At 36.7% G+C, this 22,762-nt stretch overlaps 1 protein-coding gene across 2 annotated transcripts in view; it reads right to left on the minus strand.

Moving 5' to 3' along the window:
• Positions 1–125: 125 nt before the first annotated feature.
• CFAP300 (cilia and flagella associated protein 300) overlaps positions 126–22,762 on the minus strand; it is a 31,664-nt gene continuing 9,027 nt past the window's right edge. Inside the window, exons 1-7 of one of the 2 annotated variants that reach the window (XM_074861043.1) lie at positions 20,581–20,690; positions 20,072–20,153; positions 18,646–18,718; positions 13,580–13,746; positions 11,179–11,351; positions 4,998–5,064; positions 126–572 (exon numbers count right to left, since the gene is read on the minus strand). In XM_074861043.1, coding sequence (XP_074717144.1) covers positions 441–572; positions 4,998–5,064; positions 11,179–11,351; positions 13,580–13,746; positions 18,646–18,718; positions 20,072–20,153; positions 20,581–20,690 — 804 coding nt within the window. In that variant the 3' untranslated portion in view covers positions 126–440. Of the gene's footprint in view, positions 573–4,997; positions 5,065–11,178; positions 11,352–13,579; positions 13,747–18,645; positions 18,719–20,071; positions 20,154–20,580; positions 20,691–22,762 lie in introns of those variants that run through there. The other variant, XM_074861044.1, reaches the window with a different exon arrangement.

Consider the following 22,762-nt stretch of genomic DNA (forward strand, 5'->3'; position numbering starts at 1 on the left):
CGGGACGAAGCGGGGCTGGGGGCGAGGGGCCCGGCAGGGAGGTCGGCGCGGGCCGGGCCGGGCCGCCTGACGCACTTTCTCCCGATTCCACAGAGATTTCACTGACTCTGTAGCCTCCCCCTGCTTTTATGCGTCGTGGATCTGAAAAGCTGTTTCATACGGAGACAAGAACACCTTGAGAAATACCTTTTATTAGATAAAACGGGTGAATGAAGGGGGACAAAACTGCCAAGAAAACAGCTTCAAGAAGTGTGCCTTTTAAATACAGAAAAACTTTTGTCACCACCCACATAGCAACATCTCCGTGAAGTTGTAGCCATTCAGAGCGGATAACCAAGGAGCACATCCTTCCTCCCAAGAAAAGGAGGCAATTTCTACCTGAATTCCTGCAGAGAGAAGGCCAGCTCCCTTGTAAAGCTGGAGAACAGCCACGTTTATAACTAGTTAGTAAATAAGCTTCCACCAAAACAGTGATACAGCGCATGCACATGTCGCTTGCAGGGATCCACGACCAAGTAGGCAAAAGTCTGTTGGTGGCTTTTGCTTGAAGGGTAGCATAGGCCATTATCATCCTGAGAGAAAGTAAAAAAACCACCACAGTATTAGCAACAACATAGATACCCATGAGAGAATTCATAAAATCTGAATGAAATGTATCATTTTGTTCCAATGGTAACAGTTTATTTCATGGCAAAATAGAATAAATACATCATAATTTATTTAAGCAGCGTTATGTCTCCATGAGGATCCTGACACTACGAAATGCACGCCACTTCTGTCTGCATAGTTCCAATAATCTTGAAGTAAATGTAATATTAATATAAAATGTAAAATTAAACATGTAAGCATGTCTTTACACAATTAGAGCATAAAATACAGATGATTAAATACACAATGGTCCAATCACGTTTCCTTTGAACCAGAAAAAAAGTTTGGGGTCTATATATTAATACATAAAGCTGTTCTATCAATAATTCTTTCTCACTTAACATTTGCTAATGCATCTGTTCAGTTTCAAATATTTGCATTTAAGGAAAACTCTCATTACAGCTCTTATTAACAACTTTGAACAGTTCTTGAAAATATTTTGTGTGTCAATCCTCAGAAAGAGTTTGAAGAGAATCTAGGCACCTAGCTTCAAAATCCTCATTCCGAAAAAACACGTTCAGCTGACAAGCAACACAAGAACTGGGCTCTTCAATTTAATATCCTGCGTCTGCACATGTCAATAAAAACTTCAGCACTGACAGGGCAGCACAGCTTGACACACGCTTCAAATCCAGTAGGGATCCAGAAACTAGATAGTGGGATCTTTGGAGGGTTGGTTGTTGTTTTTTTTTTTTCATTCAGTCTGGTAATTGAACATCTAAAAGACAAGCAAATACGTAGCTGGCACCTCCTTTCTTTTAAAACACGTAACAGTTTCTTCCTGCTCCCCAACAGCTTTATACAACAGTTGAAGAGATGTAGGTTCTGTTCCACGTTTTTTGCCTAAGACAAATTGCTATACTGCATATATTGTCCATTTTCTCCAGAAAAAATTTAAACTCCTGGACTACAGACTATTCCAGATTAGAGGCACATCTCTCACATTCTTTTGTTGGAGCTGTCTTCCTTTGCATAAAATAATCCATCTTTTTTGGACCAAGGAAACATGAACACTGTAACCTCTCTCGGTGGTTAAGGCAGTCACCTTAGACAGAAAAGATCTGTGTTCCAATTTCTGCTCCAAGGACCTTTTGTGAATTTCATCCAGTAGCTGTTACTGGCACCCCATTTTTTCTCCTGTTATTTCAGAAAGGATGAACCCCCTACTACATGTTCTTGTGTCTTCCTTTGGGGGATTATTCAAGAGCATAAATCTTGAATTAAGATAAGCACCACCACAAAAGCATTGTTTAAGACAGGTAGAAATTTGATAATGTTTATTCACAGCATTTTCCAATGGTAGTCAAATGCCTCAAGCTAAAAATAGCATTCTATTTTTAAGCAACACAGCATCAAGCTCTGTAGCTCCAATTTTAAGATGCCTAGCTCTCTTCAAGTGTTTTTCAGGGATACATATGTATCAAACACTGGATTCTCAGTTGCAGTAAGGAGAGCAAGCTTTAAGACTTTACAGTACTTGGCATCACAATGCCTTTGGAGTTTGATCCAAAAATAACCTAAGCTCATGCACGAAACTGAAAAAAAGCAAGAGAAGACCGACATCAAAATGTGATTGCTAGTTAAACTTTTTTCCCATTGCTACTGAAGATCCCACTCCTGCAGTCCTTGTGGAATTGACCTATGTCAGTTGAGGTTTTGGCTGTTTAAAGGCACTGTTAGCACACGAGAAATTTGTTCAACAACTCAAGAACAAAACCGAGTTAAGTTCTGGTGATGTGGCATTTCAAGAAACTCCAGAATATACCAAACCTGGTATCAGGAAAATAAGAAATATAATCTAATTAAATGAAAAGGGTTCTTCAATTTATTTGAATTAGTAAAGAAGGTCATAAACCCCTTAAAATACTTGAGCATAAAGGCTCTGGAATTTACACAGACCTACTCTGGGTTTTAGAGCAATAGGGTGCATGTACACAAATTAAGAATCATACCAATTCCATCTGCAGTGTGGACTTTGGTTCAGACATGCAGGGGGTGTAATGATTGATTTACTGATGTTAGAGTAGGATCACTTTTTTTTTTCTTTGTAGGAACACAGATAATCAGCTGATTATTTAAGAGTACATATGCATAACATAATGCATAGCATAATACAGAAATAAAAATACTGCTGAACATCTCTCAGAACTGGATCATTTAATAAACTTTTTCTTTTTTTAAATACTTTTTGAATAAACTATGCATTACACTGATTTCTAACACTGCCATAGTTTGAGTTCAGATAAAGAAAGTTCTAACATATCGGGTAGCATCCAAATACTTCAGCTGTAACAATGTTTCATTATATGCAAGTCCCAAAGCTCTCAAGGGTATTTGGAGTTCAACAGAGGACTTGGTCACAAGATTTAAAATTATTTCTCTTGTGATGCCCAGGTCTGTCGAGTCTTGATGTTGAAGCGATCTACAGACATTTATAACTCCCCCTTAATACCCTGAAATAATTACATCTCTAATACTGTGGATTTTTGGATATTGTTTCCAAAACAAGGGCTTCTTAGCCACAGCTTAAAAAGCAAATAAAAAGGAAGGGATGGTGTCAGGATGGGGTTACGTAAACTTCTTAATTCCTGATTCCATTTGTACTTGTGCATATATATGGCTATATTTATTTGTCCATTTAGTAGTCCAGCATGCAAAAATGTGTGTTCTTCTAGCTTCTCAGCTGCTCTTCCAGTCACTTTTACCAGAACAGCTTTCTTTGTTTGTTTGGTTTTGGTTTTTTTTTTATATCAGGCTAAGAGGTTATGTCCGTTTCTTTCAGATAGAAACCAAGAAAACATGGCTTAAAAATTGTCAGCTCAACGTTAAGGTCATAATGACACACTCTACAGTTATTCACCAAATGAACTCAGAAACTAAATCTACTGCAGAAATGTAGTTATCTCCTCGAGACACTTTATATCATTGCACAAGACATTTGTGCTCCAGTAGGTGCCCTTCCTGTCATTGCCAAGTAGACTTTAAAGAGCTTTGATCCTCAGAGCCACTAAACAATCTAGATATACCTGTTTAAGCCTTTCTCTATTCTGAGAGAAAATTCTTCAGCATGTTCTTTAATGGAAACCAGAATTTCAGAATTCTTCTTCACCTCACAAATTTTCAGAATGTGCAGTAAAGCCCAATTTTCCCCCAAGCCTACAGGGAGGATTGCCTGCTCTGTATTTACACTGGATTTTCTTTTGTCCATCCACTTTTTTGTTTTCAAATAGTTGACAAAGTTTGTCTTTTTTTCTTTTCTTTTTTTTTTTTTTAATACTGATGATATTTAATGTATGGCAAAGACAGTTAGGGGAGCTCTTAACTATCATGCACCTACCTACACATAGAAATCTGCACAGTTCACATCAATACATTTGTTTCAGAGATGGGAAGGAAACAGTAATAACAGAAGAACATCAAGTTATCAGGGTTTTGCTTTTTTATTTTATTTTTATTACAGCCTGCAACATAGTAGAAAGGTAAAATTTGATATACCCATAAAGTTCTTATTTTCAAAACCCTTTCAAAAGCCTTTCATGAATCACACACAGTACTTAAAAGATGATGACCCACAGATGAACAACTGGGCTATTGGCAACTTACAGGGAAGTCTGTGCAGTCCGAAATGACATCAGCTAGTTCTTTTGAAAGTGGGTATGTTATCTGACATTTAAGTATTACATATTCTGGTTACTCAAGAAGAATTTGGAGTAGTTCATCCTATTATAACAATTAAATGACAGATACGCTGAATCTAGTAAACACGAAGCAAGTTCTCAAACTTATCTTGATGGTAAATGTATGATTTTGCAAGAGAAACAGACAGGAATGAGACTTGACAAGGGAGGGGAGAAGAGTTTAGCAGTCATCTCACCACCCCAACCTTTTTGTATACTGAACTTCCTTGCAGTCTTTACAGAAACAGATGCAATACAAGCTACTCAGAAAATTCTAGCAACATTTCCAGAAACAGAACTATACAAAGTCAAGAGTGGATTCTTAATCCTTACTGCTATGTTAAGTAGATCTGAAACAAGAATTTCTCAAACCTAAAGAAATGTTTTTTTCATAAACTAGTTTCTGGATGACTATTATGACTTCAAGTGTAATCCAGTAAACCTATTTTTAGTGAGCTACCAAATAACACTTTAGTTGGTGGTTATTGATGAAGAATTAATAAAGAGGATGAGATCAGGGAAAGAGTTCATGAATAAAAAGTGACAACTATGGAAAAATAACCCTTTAAAATGGAATATTATGCTTTCTTTGTGTAAACGGCAATTCATTATTTTCATGTTACGCATGTTACTTCCAGTAAAATCCTGTACCAAAAAATTATTAATACTTACATACGCAGACACTCTGAAGACGGTAGAAATAATTTGTATTTCTTTAGTTTCAGGATTCTTTTGAACACTGAAATACAGGGGAATAATACATACTTAATATGTACAGTAAGCATGGATTATTTGAATCCTTCATTTATTAAATACATTTTTAACATATGCACTGTGTTCTCATTCAAATTTGATCAACTTCAAATTAATAGTTAAAATTCAACTCATGTCACATTGACCATAAAAAGGTGCATTGACCATTGTTAAATAATGTGAATATTATGAATGTATCTCGTCATCTGAGTTGGTTTCACTGTTTTCAGCTACTAAATCACAGCAATATTATCCAGGCCTAGATGACTCCAATATAAAGTTTGCATTTTGATAGCTATGAAAAGTTATTAAGCTAAACATTTTGTAAAAATCTTTTCACATATTCTTTGAGAAAAAAAACCTGCAAAGTGAACTTCGTCTTTAATACAGACTACAAGAAGTAGTAGCAGTATGGGTGAAGAAATGCAGACTTTAGCTCATTTTTAATTAATATATAATTATAGTTTAGGTTCATTTTTCCTCCTTTGTGACGTTGTATATATAAACAGCTATGCAATTTAGGATAGTATTAGTTTTGAATTTTTATATTTCTAGACTGTGTTTGTCGTGAAGACTGCCATTTCTTCCATCACAACTACTAATGACACTACGATATTATTGCAAAGCAGCCAGCCATCTCAACATATTTTAAATTTAAGTATTTTTAAATGTGTCATTTTTCCTCAGGTCTGCTTTAAGTGATGCTTACATTTCTTCATAAATTAGATCATGTAACTTCTATTAATTTATCTGATTTCACAGATTCCTATTTACATTAAGTCGCTGTGGAGCAGTTGGCACTTATAAATTCCATACTTACACAGTTCTGGGAAATGCATAGCTCAAAACCTGCCTTGTCACAAACAAGTTCAGTTCCTGGGAAAGATCCCAATATAGCCAAGTTGCTAGAGGATGTGTGTTAAACACAGCCCAGTTGTACACTGCACCAGCTCCAAGCCGCCTGTGACAGCAGTCCCCTATTACCACTGCTTTCGCAAAGCTTCTTTTTATAAGAACAAAAAAACCCCAAGTCAACCAACATCTTTGTTGATTCAATCTCTCCAACCAATAAAAGAAATTGACTCTTCAATTAACTGATTTCATCTGTAGAGTAATGACACAGTCATGTATGAATTAAGCCTATACTGTGAAGTTGATTTTTCCTGTGGTGAGTCACTAACAAGGCTTTCTCAGAATTTTTTGTTGCAGCTGACATGTTGATATACTCAACAGTGGATTAAGAAGGCATTGCTGAAACTGGTACTGGCCCCAGTTGTCTGCCTTACTACCCCGCTAGAGATTACTGCCTTCCCAGCAGGGACAGCTCAACTGGTTCATGACTCAGCTTCTGACCACTGCAGTTTACAGGCCAGCATATTAAGATAAACTAACATGGATGTCCGTTTATGCTAATGTACTGGGCTGTAAACTGCAGCAGTTCAGAAACTGTTTAAGCATTTCTGCTGAAAGAGTGACAACTTTCATAACGAGGTTAGTGGGGTTAGCACTTTCTACCATATATCACCACCCCCAAAGGCTACAGCTGTATTTAAATTACTCTGGCTTCATATTCTTGTGTCTGAAAACAATGCTTTCCATTTCTGGTTTCTTCATTTTTATGTTATATATATCTAAGATAACAAAGTAAGGGGTGACAGAGAGTAAGTCTTCCTATTTATTGCACTGCCTTGAGAAATTTTCCCTTGTGGTTAGCTTCCTGTAAGTCATTTTTCAGACTGAGTGTTTATTTCTAGTACTTTGGTTAATTTTTAAGGCAAAATACTATATCTGCCAAAATCAGATGAGATTCTTCCCTTGCTGACTTGAAAGAAACCAGGAGGTTGACTTTGACAAGCTTGTTTGCTCTATTTCTTTTTTTTCCCCCTAAAAGATTTTAGAAAAAAACTATGTTGTCTTCTTGAAAAGGACAGTATTTCCTTTAAAATAGTCTTAATATTCTCCTTTGTTCTTTACAATTGTTAACTTCTAAACTACTAATTGAATATGGTAATTCCTTCATAATTTTAATGTGCATCTATTCTCTTTTTATGAAGGGCAAACTTCCTTATCATCTCTCAATTCACTTTCGGTTCTATTTATATCCTAACCTTACGGGCAATATTTTATTAGGCTTTTCAAACATTAAAAGAACAACTCAATGCTTTCACATAAATTAATTTATTATGGGGGAAAGGGCATGGAGATGGCACAGAAGGAAGAAGAGAACAATGACTACAAGATACTACAGCAGCTGTCACCATGGAGGGGATACTGTCAGAAAAATCGGGGGTTAGGTACAGAAGACAAGATTTATCAACACAGATTCATATATTATATTTTAATTAACAAGTTTTTGTCATGTAAATGTATTCTTTAACTAAACCAAAAATATTACAACAAGGATTTTGAAATTATTTAAGTTACACAGGATACGACACAATGCTAAAATTTTGGATGGATTCCACTGGTCACAGACCAATTACTGCTGGATTAGTAACAGGCAAGAAGTTGTGTATTAATTCATTAGGAAGTAATTATTACTCTTTTCGTAAAGGAGAAAATGTCTGCCATTTAGTAGTTGTATTTAGAAGTCCCTAGCTGTACTTGTAAAACATCTAGAGTGGTTAATTCCAAAATATTACTGCGTTCTCTCATAATAAAGCAATATACATGGAAATGCTTTAATAAAATGAAATCTCAAACCTTTTGACGCTATTTTGAACACTAGTGCCTTGGAGTTAGAACTCGGGAAAAGCCAGAAGAAAGGCTGTAAGAAGGACAAGTGGGGAAAAGCTTGTAATAGGTCTGCCACTTCCGATATACTAAAGACACTTTTGTGGAACTCGTCATGCCAGGGCTCTTTTCTGTAAGAAAAACTTACAGGACCGAACAGTGGTGGTTTATACCTCTATAAGCATATCATGATTAGAATAAGTTCATCTGTGAGGGCTAATTTTTCAATGCACATCAGCTAGCAGCTAATAATTACTATACTATCCACTTGTTTTTCGTGAGCCTTCTGAGCCCTCAAGACATAAAAATTAAAGCTTAAGAAGAGTACACTTTAATACCACAAAAAGTTTTTAATATCACTTTACAAAGAGTAGAAAGTATCCAATGCAACTGCAATCCAAGGTGAAATGAAACCAGATGCAGAATAGCAGTCTAGGAAAGAAGAATTTAAAGAATAGTTGGTATTCAACAGGAATTTGAAGGTGAACTGTTTGGTAAACAGAACTTGAGAGACCGCTACTCTCATTAACAATTGTTTACTGAAAATAAAAGTAATTTTCATTGCTTTATGTTCTGGTGTAGTTTGTGCAAAAATGAAGTAAGTAGTGCACAGCATGGACTAGAAATCATAAATTAATACTGTGGCATGAGTGTCCCTCTTCAGAGCTACATTGCTTATCCTTTCACTGGCTTTTTCTCTCTTAAGATGGTGGTAACAAACAGCAACATCATTTTGGATAAACTGGGGGCAGGGGAAAATGAGATGAAGCCGGAGACAACCATGATTGTAAAGGGGGAGGGAAAGTCTGAAATGTCAAGATCAAAAGCTTTTCTCATGGGATTGACAGAGAATTTAATATCAAAGGAGAAAGAGAAAAGATTTAGTTAAATTGTGAGTTTCTTTTTCAACTCGTAGTGAGTGTTATCACCAGTTCCACTGGCAGTGAGAAACCAGTAGACATTTATAGGTGCAGAAATGGAGAGACATATGGTAGATAAATATTGAAGATCAGTCATGTCCCATGAACTGAGTAGATGTACTTCAAGACTTTGGAGGCTAGAAAGCAAGCTGCCAACGGGGAAAAAAAACCCAAAACAAACACCCAAAAACAAAAAACCAGAGGAATGGATCTTGATAAGTTTTCTCCTGGTATTATATAGACAGTAGCACACAGAAGAAAAATCACAGAAATATATAAAGGGTCAATAAAGAACAGGTTGAGGGTAAAGAAAAAGCAAACCTTGAAAGCAGGATAAAATTATGGGAAGATTTTGGAAGGTGCTTTTTTTTTTTTTTAAGTAACAAGAACTACTTGGCATCCTTGTCAAATTTTATAGCAGGAAAAGGAAAAAGAAGGGGAAAAGGTTTAAGGTGATAGGAAGATAAAGAAAAGGAGTGGCTTAGAACAAAACTTGAACATGTTTAGGAGAAAACAACAGCAAAGGGAAGCAATAAAGTGAAGGAACTGATTGGATTTGTGCTTTGTCCTAGGTCAATTCAACAACACAAGAGCAGAAACAGCTGTAGTCAATGCAGAGTCAGATAAGGCCAAGGATTAGAGTAACAAACAGCTTGTTTCAAGTGCAGAGTGAATGACTTAAAAGAAAAAGGAAGGTAGAACTCAAGCACTGATGGATCAGTTTATGTCATATTCTGTATTTCTGAAGAAGCCACTTGATTTCCATCTACATGTTGGTACGAAATATCAAAACTAATCACACTAATAAGAAAGCTCTGGTAACTAATCACAGTATTCAAATTAATACACCCAGCAATCTAAGTTCATTATTGCTAAAAAATCTTCTTGGAATATGAACAAAGCTCAATTTCTCTGTTTCAGTGGTTTCTCTAGAAGTATTGACTGTTCTACTGCTACTTTAATCATTTATTTTAGATGACCCTGTGAAACAGCACATGATTAAATCAACTTGCACCCCGAAAAGCACTGATCATTAGAAAATCTGAAAGCTGCTTAGAAGTTATTAAAGATTTGTAAGCTTCTTTGGTTAAGTATTACAAAAAATTTCCAAAACCAGCCAAATATTTTGTTTTAAATATTTTGTTTGGATACAGTAATCTATACACAAGTGCTATAGAAGTAAAGAAATATTCAGGTGATTAAGAATCACTGGGTCTAATCCTTTCACTGTACCTTTGTTCAGACATATACATTTTACTCTTAAGTTTATCCAAAGACATTTTAAGAACAGACTTAATGACAAATACATCTTACACGATTTTTTCCCAATATGCTTGTGTATAATCTTAAAAGAGGAGATGAAATAACAACTGGTCATCACACCGTTCCAAACAGAGCTGAGAAGGAAGAAAAATATCAATTCCTGCTTTAAGCAATTTGAAGCCTTTGTAGTGTACATTGTAGTGCATTACTTAGTATCCACTTTATTAGAGTTCTTGTACTATCTCATTTCAGAGGTCTGCAATTGTTTTCCATTAATATTGTTCTTTACAGTATCCCATGAATACTTATTATGAGTGCCAAAGTATAATATAATATTTTAGTAATATCATTGACAATCTTCATATTCCCATTAGTTTAGCTAGGAATGAGTCTTTGCATAACTGATAACTACATTCCATTTCCCACTAACTAGGAAATAAGAAATTTTGTCAATCGGAGAAGTCAGCATATGGATATATCAAAACAGGGCAAAAAAATTGCCTTTTTTTTTCTGAATTTGAACCTCTGATCAATCATCTCTAATCACAAAGAAAAAAATACATAAAATTTCAAACAATTCCATACACCAGACTTGGCAAAAGATGTAAGTCCACTGTGTCATGTTAACAGTTAGATTCTATCCCAGATTTATGCTGTGAGAAGTGTATTTGTGGAATTAATATTGCCAAAATCTAACTGTATTTAAGAAAAAAAAAAATGACAGCTGGAATAAAATATATACAGAACTAAAAATTTCAACTAAAGTATTTCAATTTTAAAATCCTAAGCCAAAAGCAGCTTGAAAGTAGTCCAAGACTTAATTGTTGATATTTCATCAAGGACAGTGGGAACACAATCTGGTTCCAGTGCCATGCCACGTTTTCAGTAGACGATTACAGAAACAAAAATCTTTAAAATGGGAGTGAATTATAAAACATCAATGTCCATATACGTAACATAAAAAAGTTTTTATGTGGGACAGATGCCATTACAATTGCATATATTTTGCCATTGAACTACAACCATCGTTACACGGTAATAGTTGAAGACAAATAAGCTTGCAGATTGATTAAATAGCCCCGTTTTTGAAGCAGTACTGCACAATAAATTTACACAAATCAACATAAAAGTATCTATGCACAGCACATACATTTACACAATTGTGTAAAACAGAAAACACTTACCTCACCAAGTCTTTATATAAAGCTTTTGTAGTTTCTAAGTATGGGCCAACTACATCTTCAAACTGGCAAAGAGCTCCTCCAACACAAAGATGCTTAAAAAGACAGAACAGAAATTCCTTGCGATCCAATTGACTGAATAAGTCATAATGGTCTGAACCTTCCAGAAGCAAGACCTTGTGGAACAAGAAAGTAACAAGTCAAATCGAAGAAAATTTCTTCTTTGAGATTACGTTTATAAACAATGCAACTACTTCGCTGTATGCCACACAGAGTTTATGTCCATATAAAATATATGAACTAGGGATGGAAATAAATAACTACGTCTCTGTAAATCCTTCTTCCAATGATGCAATAGTGTTCCAAATTTATAGATACAATGTAAAGCAGAATCACTGTCAGATTTGTGCCCACAAGACATAAGGGAAGATTTTTTGAGAGTCTCATTATTCACTGGTTAATTGTTCATCATGCTAATGAAGCAATCAGTAATCTGAAAATAATCTAGCCATATTTGGTATGTCAATCACTGCCAATTAGTTTGTCTTTGGTAACTTTGCCTACATTTCCTTTTTTACTCTAAGTTTACACAGTTATCTCACATTTGTAAAGGAATCCCAAGGATCTCCCAGAGGAGATCACTCAAACTCACATTATTCTTCACTATAGACTCTAGTAAGCCTTTATCTGTAGCCTGGATTAACCAGACAATGCTATCCAGCTGCCTCCATGCATCTCACCTGCCTTTTGCTGCAATATTATGCGAACACAAAGGACTTGCTAGATTAGTCCCAACACGGCACACTGTAAAGGTGGAGAGGAATTGTAACTCAATATGGCTACAAGACATTTGAGTCACATCAGCCAAACTGCAGATGCAAACCCAGGGAAACTGGTCAAACCTAGACATGAGCTTACTACTCTCTGGCCCTCTTCATAACATCATTACACAACCTGAGTAAAAGGGGTCAGGGCAGCAACTGTTGTTGATGGCCACCTAACACGTATGCCAACCCCGTTCTTCGCTGAAGCAAGAGAAGACGTGGCAGGTAGGAAAGAAACATGGAGTTTTGCAGCTGAGGGCCACCCTCTGACACCAGGAGATAAGACAGTTTGCTGCCCCCTGCAGTGTACCGTTCTAGGTGCTGATTTAATTTAATCCGAATTTTGATGTTCCTGGAAGATTTTCACTCTTAATTCTTTCTGCCATCTTAGGTTTTACAAGTAGGAATCACGTTCGTTTCAAACAAATGTGAATCCTTCAACTTGCAAATGAAAACACACACATCCCTTCCAAGGGAAGGAAAATGGAAAGAGAGTGAAGCTCCAATGATTTCTTATTTTAAATGCTGCCTCTAACTTTCCTACATCCAATATACCTAATTTTCAGAAAACAGTTCACACATACACAACTTAGAAATAAATACATAGTATTTTGAACTGCTAGGCTACAAACCACATCTGAAATTCAAACACGAGCTTGAGTTCTCCCCTTTTCCCAGAACTTTACAAGACAGACCAGTATTTCAGGCCACATCCTGTAACCAGTGTCACTGGTTCAAATACATTGTCTTCAAAGGATTTGCCAAGTGCAAATGAGTGCAACTCTATAATTAAGTACTTATGTTGATTATATATACAAGGAAGAGCAAAATCCAGTTCACCCATACTATGCTTTGCTAATGCTAAACAAACATAAGTAAAAAAAAATTGGTTCAGCTTATGAAGTCAAAAGAAACACGGTGAAGACATACATTGATTAAGAGGGTGCCACTGTTAGATTCTTTTTCAGAATAATCTGCTCTCTGACAACTCCACTGGAGCACAACAAACAGTTTTTACCTTGCGGGCCTGTTCATGAGTTATATTTAGTCCGTTTCCAGTGTTACACTGAAAAATAATTTCCCTTTTCATAGTTTCCTCTCCCTTGTTTCAGTGAAAATACGTGAAGATGACTTTCCTTAAATGCTTTCACATATTATATGGTCAGCACTCCTGGCCAGGAATGCTTCAGGATGTAGCTATTGAGTACCTTCAGTTTCATCAACTACCTGGAAGGTTGGGTGAACTCATAGCTCTGCGTATCACTGGACCTTTCCATTGGCACCAATTGTTTTCTCTCCTAGGCAAATGAGTAGCTGCATTTCCCCCACACACATACCCAAGCACTGACTATTTGAGACAAGGGTAAGTAGAAGAAGGTTTTGCCTTTTTCTCCCACCTAAAGAGGAAAGAGGACCCACCTGGAAAACAGCCATTGCTTTCACATATTCAGGTCCTGCAGTGCCTCAGTCATTTCTATCGCATGGCTATCAACGCCCATTTTTACCATGGAAAATATACTGAAAAATGGTACCTAACAGAGTATGAAAAATTATAATAAATTATTCATTGCTATACTGACCTTCCTTAATTCATCAGAGACGAGAATATCATCATAATAGTCATCATAACATTTCACAATATCTCCAGTTTCTCTAACAACTCCTCCAGAGTATAGCCGATCAAAAAATGACATGGAAATCTGCGTACAGGGCACCACTGTAGCTTCAATTCTTGTCACTTTGGAACCTGGAATATATAGGAAGGCTTCACTCCAAGTCTCTTGCAATAAATAATAGGAGAATTTCTATGCACTAATGGTTTTACAGTAATTTGTAATTTGATACAGTATGGAAATAATCAACTTCTCTAAATGGTTGTGTGTGGCATATTTTTTAAAAAAAAAATACAGATCACATAAGTATGACTCAATCCCACAGTCCTTCAAAAAACAAAGCTAAGAAACAAGTGTAAAGAAAACATTAACTTCATCTGAATGGTACCTTCCATTCAGGCTCATGTGTCTGCTCCCCCTGTTGGTATCAACCGAAACAAGTAACAGATGAAACATACGGGAACTCAACATCAACCCTTAGAAATCATATTCCACAGTTTAAGCCTTAAAGAATCTGTGGACAAATACCAAATTTTGTGTGATGAAGTACAAACCTGTACGTTCCCTTGATGGAGAGTGGTCAACAACATCACAATATTAAAAGGCTTTTGACCATACAATTAAAGATAAAATTAAGTGGCGTCCTGACAAACTGGCCTAAAGGATCACTAAAGACTAGCATTTAGAAAATGTCCAAATTTCACTCTAGGTGACAGTATTTCAGGAACAGAAACATGCCAAAACGAGATGTATGAACCATGATGCTTCCAAGAGCAGCTGTCATTTCATTCTGATCCTAATCTTCGCAAGAGCAGCATAACCTAAAATTTCTCTTGCCCCCACACTTCCTAAAAGTCTTTGAGATTTCTCTCATATATTATTACATGAAGATTATTTATTCATAGGTTAAGTAGCATCAGCATTTTGGTATCTAAACCCAGGCAAACTGTACCACCTATCTGATCAACACTAAGAAAAAAATTAAAGTTACAAGCTGATGGCTTGAAAATATGTCTACTTAAGCTAAAAATACTGGCATTAAATTTTATTATTATTTTATTGGGCCAATGTGATGTAAAGAAAATCAGCTATAGAGAAAAGCTCAGCATTTAATTGCTTGGCTTCACATCTATAGACATGGTTATGAGAAAGGATACCTTTTAAGAAAGAAAAAAAGTTTAGGACATTTTCCTACCTGTCCACATAGTGACTATCAAAAAATAATCAAATTATGTAACCAAAATCACAAGTCTGAAAAAACAGGACTTACAGCCTCACAACATAAGAAAAAAACCAAACTGATTTTTATTTATTTATTTATGTTCCCTCCCACCCCCTCACCTACAGACACCTCTAACTTCTAGTTCTCCAGCTTCCTTTCACAAGGATAGAATTTTTATTTTACAGAGATTTAATAAGAGCTAAATAAGCCTCTAAAATAGAAATTATTTTGTGAAGACCTATGAATCAAAAACTGAGTCAAGCCTAATAAAAATCAGATGTTAAATGACTTGAGAAAAAAGAGACATCTTATATTTTCCCAGTTATTGAGCTCAATGTATAAGAAATTGAGATATTTATAGGCCTTCAAATTGTTAGGATTTTATTGGGGGAGGGGGAGGAAAGGAGGCACACTTCTGCTCTGAAACAAGATTTTATGAAAGTTTTCATCAGGAAAAAAAATCAAGAGCTTTGTAATCTATTCAGTAGTTCAGAAAACCAAGCTATAAATGGAAAAGTTTAAATATACTGGAAGCTCCTATTCTCCATTTGAGAGGTGAGGTTTGAAATTGGAGACTCAGAATTTCCTGGAAAACAGTGACCAGTTTTAATAACACTGTAAAAGTGAGCAATAAAATAGGAAGAAGAAATGCCTTGACAGCTCTGCAAGTGGAAAACAAAGAGCCGAGAAGTACTGAAGCAGATTAAGCTTCTTAAAACAGCTAGCTCTGGAATATCTATAAAGTGCTGGCAATATACTTTTAAATGAACACGTTGCATACCTAGTATGGGGCAGATAAACCCCGGACTAGGTATATTTAGAATTCTTCCACAGTTTAAGAAAGATTTTTACCTCAGGGAAACACCTTGCAACTTACTAGTTACAAACCATTTTATATAGAAAATACACAAAGCAAGTTCGGTGCTCTGTACTAAGATGGTATTTCAAAAGTTAAAGGTGCAGGTTGATGATTTATAGGTTCAAATGACATCTAAAATCTTTGCAAATGATAACCTATAACAGTAGTCTAAAAAATTGCTGCTTTAAGATTACCTTCCAGATTTTAAACCACCATTCCAAAGACAAGCAATCATTAGAGCTTCAAGTACATATGGAAACTCAAGAATCTTAGGCAAATACTAAATTTTTATTTACACAAAAAGACAGTAACCCTATCCTTTTGAAGATAACTTTTCAAGTGTTAATTGAGCTTAAGCAGATACAGTCCTGCCTCCCCAAGACTGCTGACAGGTGCAAGGCCAGTAATGTGTCCAAGGAAAAACTACTATTTAGTTTTCACTGCAGCTATTTAAAAATGCAAGACTCAAGACATAAGTTGGTATGCATCAGATTTGTTCCTTTTGCTGCTTCTATTTTAGAAAGATGAGAGTAATAGATGAAGGGGGGGCTTAAAGCACATGACAGAACTATCAGGTACTCTGCCATGCAGTCAGGAAGAGGGGAAAAAATATTGCTAATACAGCAGGCAAAAGAGTGTGGCATAAGAATAGGTAATTAAATATCTGTCTGATCAGATGAAGCAGACTAGACAATATCCTTGTGTATTGTTTACCAAAAATGTTATATTTCAAGTAGTGTTAAAGCTGGAGTCCTTGAGACAATGTACTATTGTGGGATTCTACCAGGAATCCCTACATGTGGGGGACCTGAGAAGAGAGGTACATGTTGCATTCCTTGGGGACCCCATGTTTTATGCCACCTTTTGATCTAACAGATGGAGACTGAGGATATTACGGTCTGATAATATTAAGGTGAGGATGAAAAGCAGTCAAGAGAAGAATAAATTAGATTAGACACAGGGAAAAAAAAAAAGTAATAAAGACCTTTTAGAAACAGATTTTAGGAAAAAGGGGACCACATCATGGAAAAAGACGAAAGGATTATGAAAACAAACTCTCCTGTAAAGTAATATTATATTGGTGTTTTATATAATGCTGACATTTTTCTGTGGGTCCATAAATACTTTCTGCCCAAGCTCACGGCGGGGAGAAGGGAGGTTTTTAAGAACCTATCTAAACTTCACTTATATTATGTATCCAAAATATTTCCCTCCTGAAAAAAAAACCCTAACATTTTTGTTTGCAGGAGAATAAATACAGTATTTGAATCAACATAGATCATGTAATTTTCTTCATATTTTCTAAAAAGCAAAATAAACCCATTTCCAGTATTTTCTTTCAGGAACAGGAACTTGTTTTTAAAAGAGTTACTCCACAGTGATAAGTAAATGATATACCTGGATTAATATACTGGCATGTCTGAAGAAACAAATACTGGAAGACGAGTTTTTACCTCCTCCCACTCAAAGCTAATTCTTACTATATTTTCAAAAAATGCACATGAAGACTAAGTATAGAAAAATGTCCCAACATTCCTCACCAAAAATAGGCAAAGAATGGGAAGATGAAATTTTAAGAGCAAATGGGGTATACCAGCTGTTCAGGATTTAGAAAGGGAACCCTTCCAGTCCTCAGAACAAAATGCATTACTTCTGCGCTGAGGAAGACTGAGCAGAATCAGGAGTTAAGCTGGGATACTTGGCAAGTGACCCTCCGCTCTTAACACGAGGTATGTAACCTACTGACCTCCTCTACAGGGACTGGCAAGTCACAGGCTAGACAGATAGCCTAAAAAAATTCTTGCCTAAAGCAGGAAAAAGTTTACCCACAGTTTGAAATATATTTATTTTCTTCTTGCTTGCCAGAGTGAAAAATAGGTACCTGAAGGGGAAATTGAGATATTTTTTGCATCTTGTATATTTCAATGGTTTTAACAGCTGAGTACAGTGTTTGGAAAATGGATTTCGCTGACAAAAAGGTGGCAATGTCTAGTGTCATTGTATATAGTGGGGAAAACCTATGCCAATTCCAGAGAATTGAAATGGAAAAGTTAGAAAATTCCCAAAGCTCCATTAAATATTTACACACAGTAAAGTATTTTCAGACAAACCTGAAGAACTGAGGACTTCCCACTACCCCCTTTTAAAATATTCCTAAGGAAAATCACTTCAGCAATATCAGAGTTCACATTATACATAAAATCCCATTACATTATCACATGCAATTTCCATGAAATTTTGTGTGTCATTTACATAATCAAAAATACAATTGCAAAATGGTGCCATAAAATCATGTGCTATTTGCTTTTGGTCTTTCTCCTTTAGTGTCTCATCTCCATCTACAGACATAATCAAGGTTATAAGCTGTTAATGATATGGCAACAAACTATAAGTCAACCTTATGCCATGATTGCAACTAGAGCAACCTATCACATGGCTCTCCTTCTGTGCCTAGATCACTTTTGTTGTGCAGATAGCATATTTGCACAAGCTCGGGGCTGTGCTCTATCTAATCTTCTGTTCTCTCAACTTTAATTTGTAACAGAGCAATAATCTCAGATCTGTCCTAAGTAAGGTGGTTGCATCTGTAGAAGAGTGTCTTTCTTCAAATACTGTCTGAATAAGGTAGTACTATAATTCCACAATTAATGCAGTTGATTATGTCTGTATACATGATCAGGTCAGTTGGATGTCACAGATCATTTAAAACCACTTCTAGTAGCTTGGTTTATGGATCAATGCAAGGGTCAAGGGAAAAAAAATATAAAATGTGACAACTTAGTAACAAACTAGGTAAGAGTATTTTCTTATTATTTAGTAAGATAAGTCATTCTTTAAGATATTTCAACTAGGTGAAGATGCAATATATGAACTGTCATTATTACAAAATGGTAGAGGAAAATAGTTACAACACAGACTTTTTTATTTAAGCTTAATTTATTCTAAATTTACCCAATGTAGTCCATTGTCCTGAAGCTGAGAGCAACTTTAAACTGGAGTTCACATTCTGATCATTAAAAAATGCCTATAATATTCAAATAAGAGAACACAAGTTAATGAAATGAAACATAAAATCATAATTTATAGTGCCTTGGATACTTTCAAAGCAAATTATAAGGATCCAGTTAGTAAGTAGATTCTGTATGATCTTTCAGTTTGGGTACTAAATATCAGACCACCAAATACATGTTTTTGTAACTTTGTGTAGCCAGTGTCTTTTATATACTCAAGATATCTTCATGTACATAATGATATATGCAGTACTAAGCTTTTACAGTAAAGCACTTTTAGTCCAAGAACACATAAAAAGGTTGTATGAAATCTTTGGAGGTACAGAAAATGGAAGAAGAGATGAAACAATTCTATCTCTCCATGCAATGTTGTTGAAGTAAAAAGTGAAATGTTAAGTATGATTGTAAAATTTACATTTTGTAAATAAATTTGAAGTTGGAGAAGTGTAGAGACACACAAAAGTTATTAAACAGATACAGAAGAAATCCTAAAGTTATTGAAGGGATAGAGAAGATATTCCACAGTAAGACCTGAAGTATTCAATCTCATTGATTTATCAATTAAAATAGTAATGTTGGTAGCTGACAAGTTTAAATGATAGATAAGCCAATTAAGAAAACCCACACATGTATATGCATACATGCAGAGTGAATAATCATTGAAGAAGCTGCTAAGAAAATGATGGATTTTTCAGTCTCTGCATCACCAAATCTCTTTACCACCTCTCTGGGATACAGAGAGATCAGACTATACAATGTAATGGTCCCTTTGTTCTCAATTAATTCACAGCTACTCAGAATTCATCATTTCATAGTGATATTTTCACATTTTTAATTCCAAAGAACCAAGCATTGAGAAGGCAAATGCATATTTTGTAACCTTCAATCATTTGAAATGTTTATCAGTGGGAGATGAAATATTGGTGTGTTTCTATGTGAATTTCTTTAAAATACAAACAGGTTGAATTCCTTATCCAGGTTAACAATATAAAGTAGACATACAACAAATCAAAGAGTTGTTTTTAAAACACTGTTTAAAGTCTCCCCCAGGTGGACTTCCCAACATTAAACACGGTGGCCAAGAGAAGCATCCAGTTCAGATTTCCATTCTTGGGAATCTTGAATGACTAAATTGTTCCCTCTTAAAATAGAGTAACATTAGCACAGGCTGAAATATTTTTACTGGACAATACAGTTAACCCACAAAGTAAGACCTGAGCACCACACCTAAATCACCTACTTTCAGGGAGACAGTGAGCAGGTGAAGAGCATGCTAACACTGCTACAATGTTTGCCATTATGCAGTTTTCCAATAGCTGTATTTTAATGGAAAAAAGTCAACTTAAATATAAAGGACTTAGAACTACCATAACAAATTCATCCTTCTGATAGGGCTTAAACTGCTGGTCAAAACTGAACGCTTGAGCTGTGATCCTGCCTTGCATGGACCTGAAATGGAAAAACGAGATTACATCTTCTGCAGACATACTAGGTACTTATACACTCTGCAAATTTTCCTAGGTACACTACATAAAGTGCTATTCTGACCAATAATTACACTTTTCTTTTTTTCATTCTCACTTATAACCGCCTCCCTCCCCTCCTCGCAGGGGTGGGGGATGCACAACCGCTGCTCAAGCAGGATTAGAGCAACGCTGCGAAGCTGAACTAGATCTTGGCTAACTTTGGACTATAAGACTTGTACCCCGCAACAAGCGTTTTACGTGCCTGAAAAACATCGAGGAGAGTCTTGAGGGCGCGGTGGCGGCCTCAGCCCTCAGCCCCGCCCGCCCTTTCCCCTCCCTCGCTCCCGCCTCTCCTCGCCCCCCGCCCCCTCCTGCGAGGTGCCTCTCGCCGCGGGTTTTCCCCCTCCCACCATTTGAGGAGTCGGTCCGCGGTGTCCCTGTTCTCCAGGGAGGAGAAAGTTTTCTGGGGCAGGGAGCGGAAGGCGAACCCCGCCGCGCAGCGCCGACGCCCGGCCGACATCTTCCAGCGCCGCCGGCGGCTCGGCGGTTGCCGTGGAAACGGCGCCGCGCAGGCGGGGCTCTGCCGGCGCGCGCCAGCCGCGGGGCCCCGCCCGCTCACGAGTGTTCCGCCGCCCGGCGGGGCTGTCGCTCAGCGGGTCCCCGTGAGGGCCGCGAGGTACGGCTGTCCCCATTCTGACAGGATTTCTTTGATTTTTACGTGTAAAATCCCCTAATTAAACGTCAGACTTCTCCCCCCTCGCCTCTGCTCCTGTCTATGCACCGGGAAAACGCAGGCTTGCCAGAGGAGAGCCTAGCAGACCAGCACGCAAAGTCAGGGACTGCTGTTGCTGGCTTAATCAGCACCACCCCCAATAACTTAATGCCAAAACAAATTATGAAAAGCGCAAAGTTATGAATTATGAAGCTCTAATGAATCAGGGCTGCTTCTTGCTTCCCAGGGTGTCAAGCCTTTTGGGAATAGCGAGGATGTGCTTTCAAGCTCTTCCCAGTGGAAAATTTAAGGAAAGTACATCATTACTTAAGTTATTTTTAAAGTCCAGTAAAGCAAGAGGCACCTTGCAAAATTTGGGGAATTTCCTGCCTTTTGCAGGGAAAGCAGTTTAAGGCTGCTGCACATCTTACACTATATCCTTTAGCAATCCACCTCCCTCCAAAACCAGCTCTCACTTGGCTGCAAATCTCCAGAAACGTCATTTTCCCGTTAATCTGCTGCTCAGGCTAAACAGCAGCCCTGTTTCTAATAAATTTAGCAGTGGTTTTGTTTGCTTTTAATAATTTTAAGAATTAAGCTGAATCACATTCAATTTGATTAGAAAGCAGAAGAGAAAGGTTCAGCGTGCTGCGACAGTGGGGAGCAAAGCTGAAACTGCTGACATGCACTCTCATGTCTCATCGACCTCTAAAAGACATCCTACATATTTAACTTGTAAGACATGTTAGTCAAACAGGCTTGTACCAAATGAATCCAGAAGAAGTAGATATCATAAGCCTGTTAAGAAACCCAGCTTTAACATTGTTTCAGTAGAATTCATTGCTCACTACATACTAAATTTTGTAAAAGAGTGCGTACACCAACGGGCTACAGTTCAGTAGACCAAGTTATTGTGTAGCAGCTATGTCGTACTTAAGGATCTATTTCCTTGTATCTTCTCCATTCTGTTTTCTCCAGGTGTTTTCCCACAGACTTCCATTTTTTTTCCCAAAAAACTTTACTTAGACCTAAACAACGATGGAAAATAAAGCTATGCTATACTTCAAGACATTTAAATGGTAAACAGTTCAAGAGGGGATAAAGTGTGCCTTTCTTCTTAGTATTTAAATATGATCTAAAGAGGAGGCACCTGAAACAAATTATTATAACCTTATTCTCAACACGTCTCCAGCACTACCTCATCTGTTAAACTCCTCTTGCCACTAATATTACTAGCCAGAGATTAAATAGCCAAAGTGAAAGAACTGGTTTGGTCAGGGAGTGATGTGCAGCAACAATGACCAAACACATAAATTCTTAATTTCGAGTTGTGTGGACTCAAATACAGGATTAAAAAACAAGAGCGAAACTTTAGGTCTTTTGCGGCAAAAATTCCTACTGACTTTAGTGAGGATTTTCTCCGATTAAAGTGTTGAATCAACAAGCATATGCTTAAATCCCACTGAAATCTAGAGTGTTCAAATGCTTTGAGGAATCAGGAGTAAGGAAATGAGTAAGACTTCAGGACTGGCTCAGAAGGATCAGGACAGGAAGCTCTAAACTATAGAATTAATTTCTTTAATGTTGTGCCATCTACCTATCACAGTTTTATAATTCAACATTTCCAGTTTTAAGCAGTTTACAATAATAAAAGTTAAACTGGGACTCTCAGTTTAAACACTGACCTCATTATCTGATGTCATTCACAACAGCCTGAAGTAGAAAGTCAGGTACAGTACTCTTTTAAACACAAACATTTAACTTATTTTTTTAAAAGCTAAGGATTTTATGGTCTCACAGAAGATATTTGGAGGGGAGAAGATATATTTTTCTACTGCAGAATGAAGTCTTGTAAGTATATATTATTAAGAAATAGCAGT

This window comes from Strix uralensis, chromosome 2 (assembly GCF_047716275.1).
Source record: "Strix uralensis isolate ZFMK-TIS-50842 chromosome 2, bStrUra1, whole genome shotgun sequence".
NCBI lineage: Eukaryota > Metazoa > Chordata > Aves > Strigiformes > Strigidae > Strix > Strix uralensis.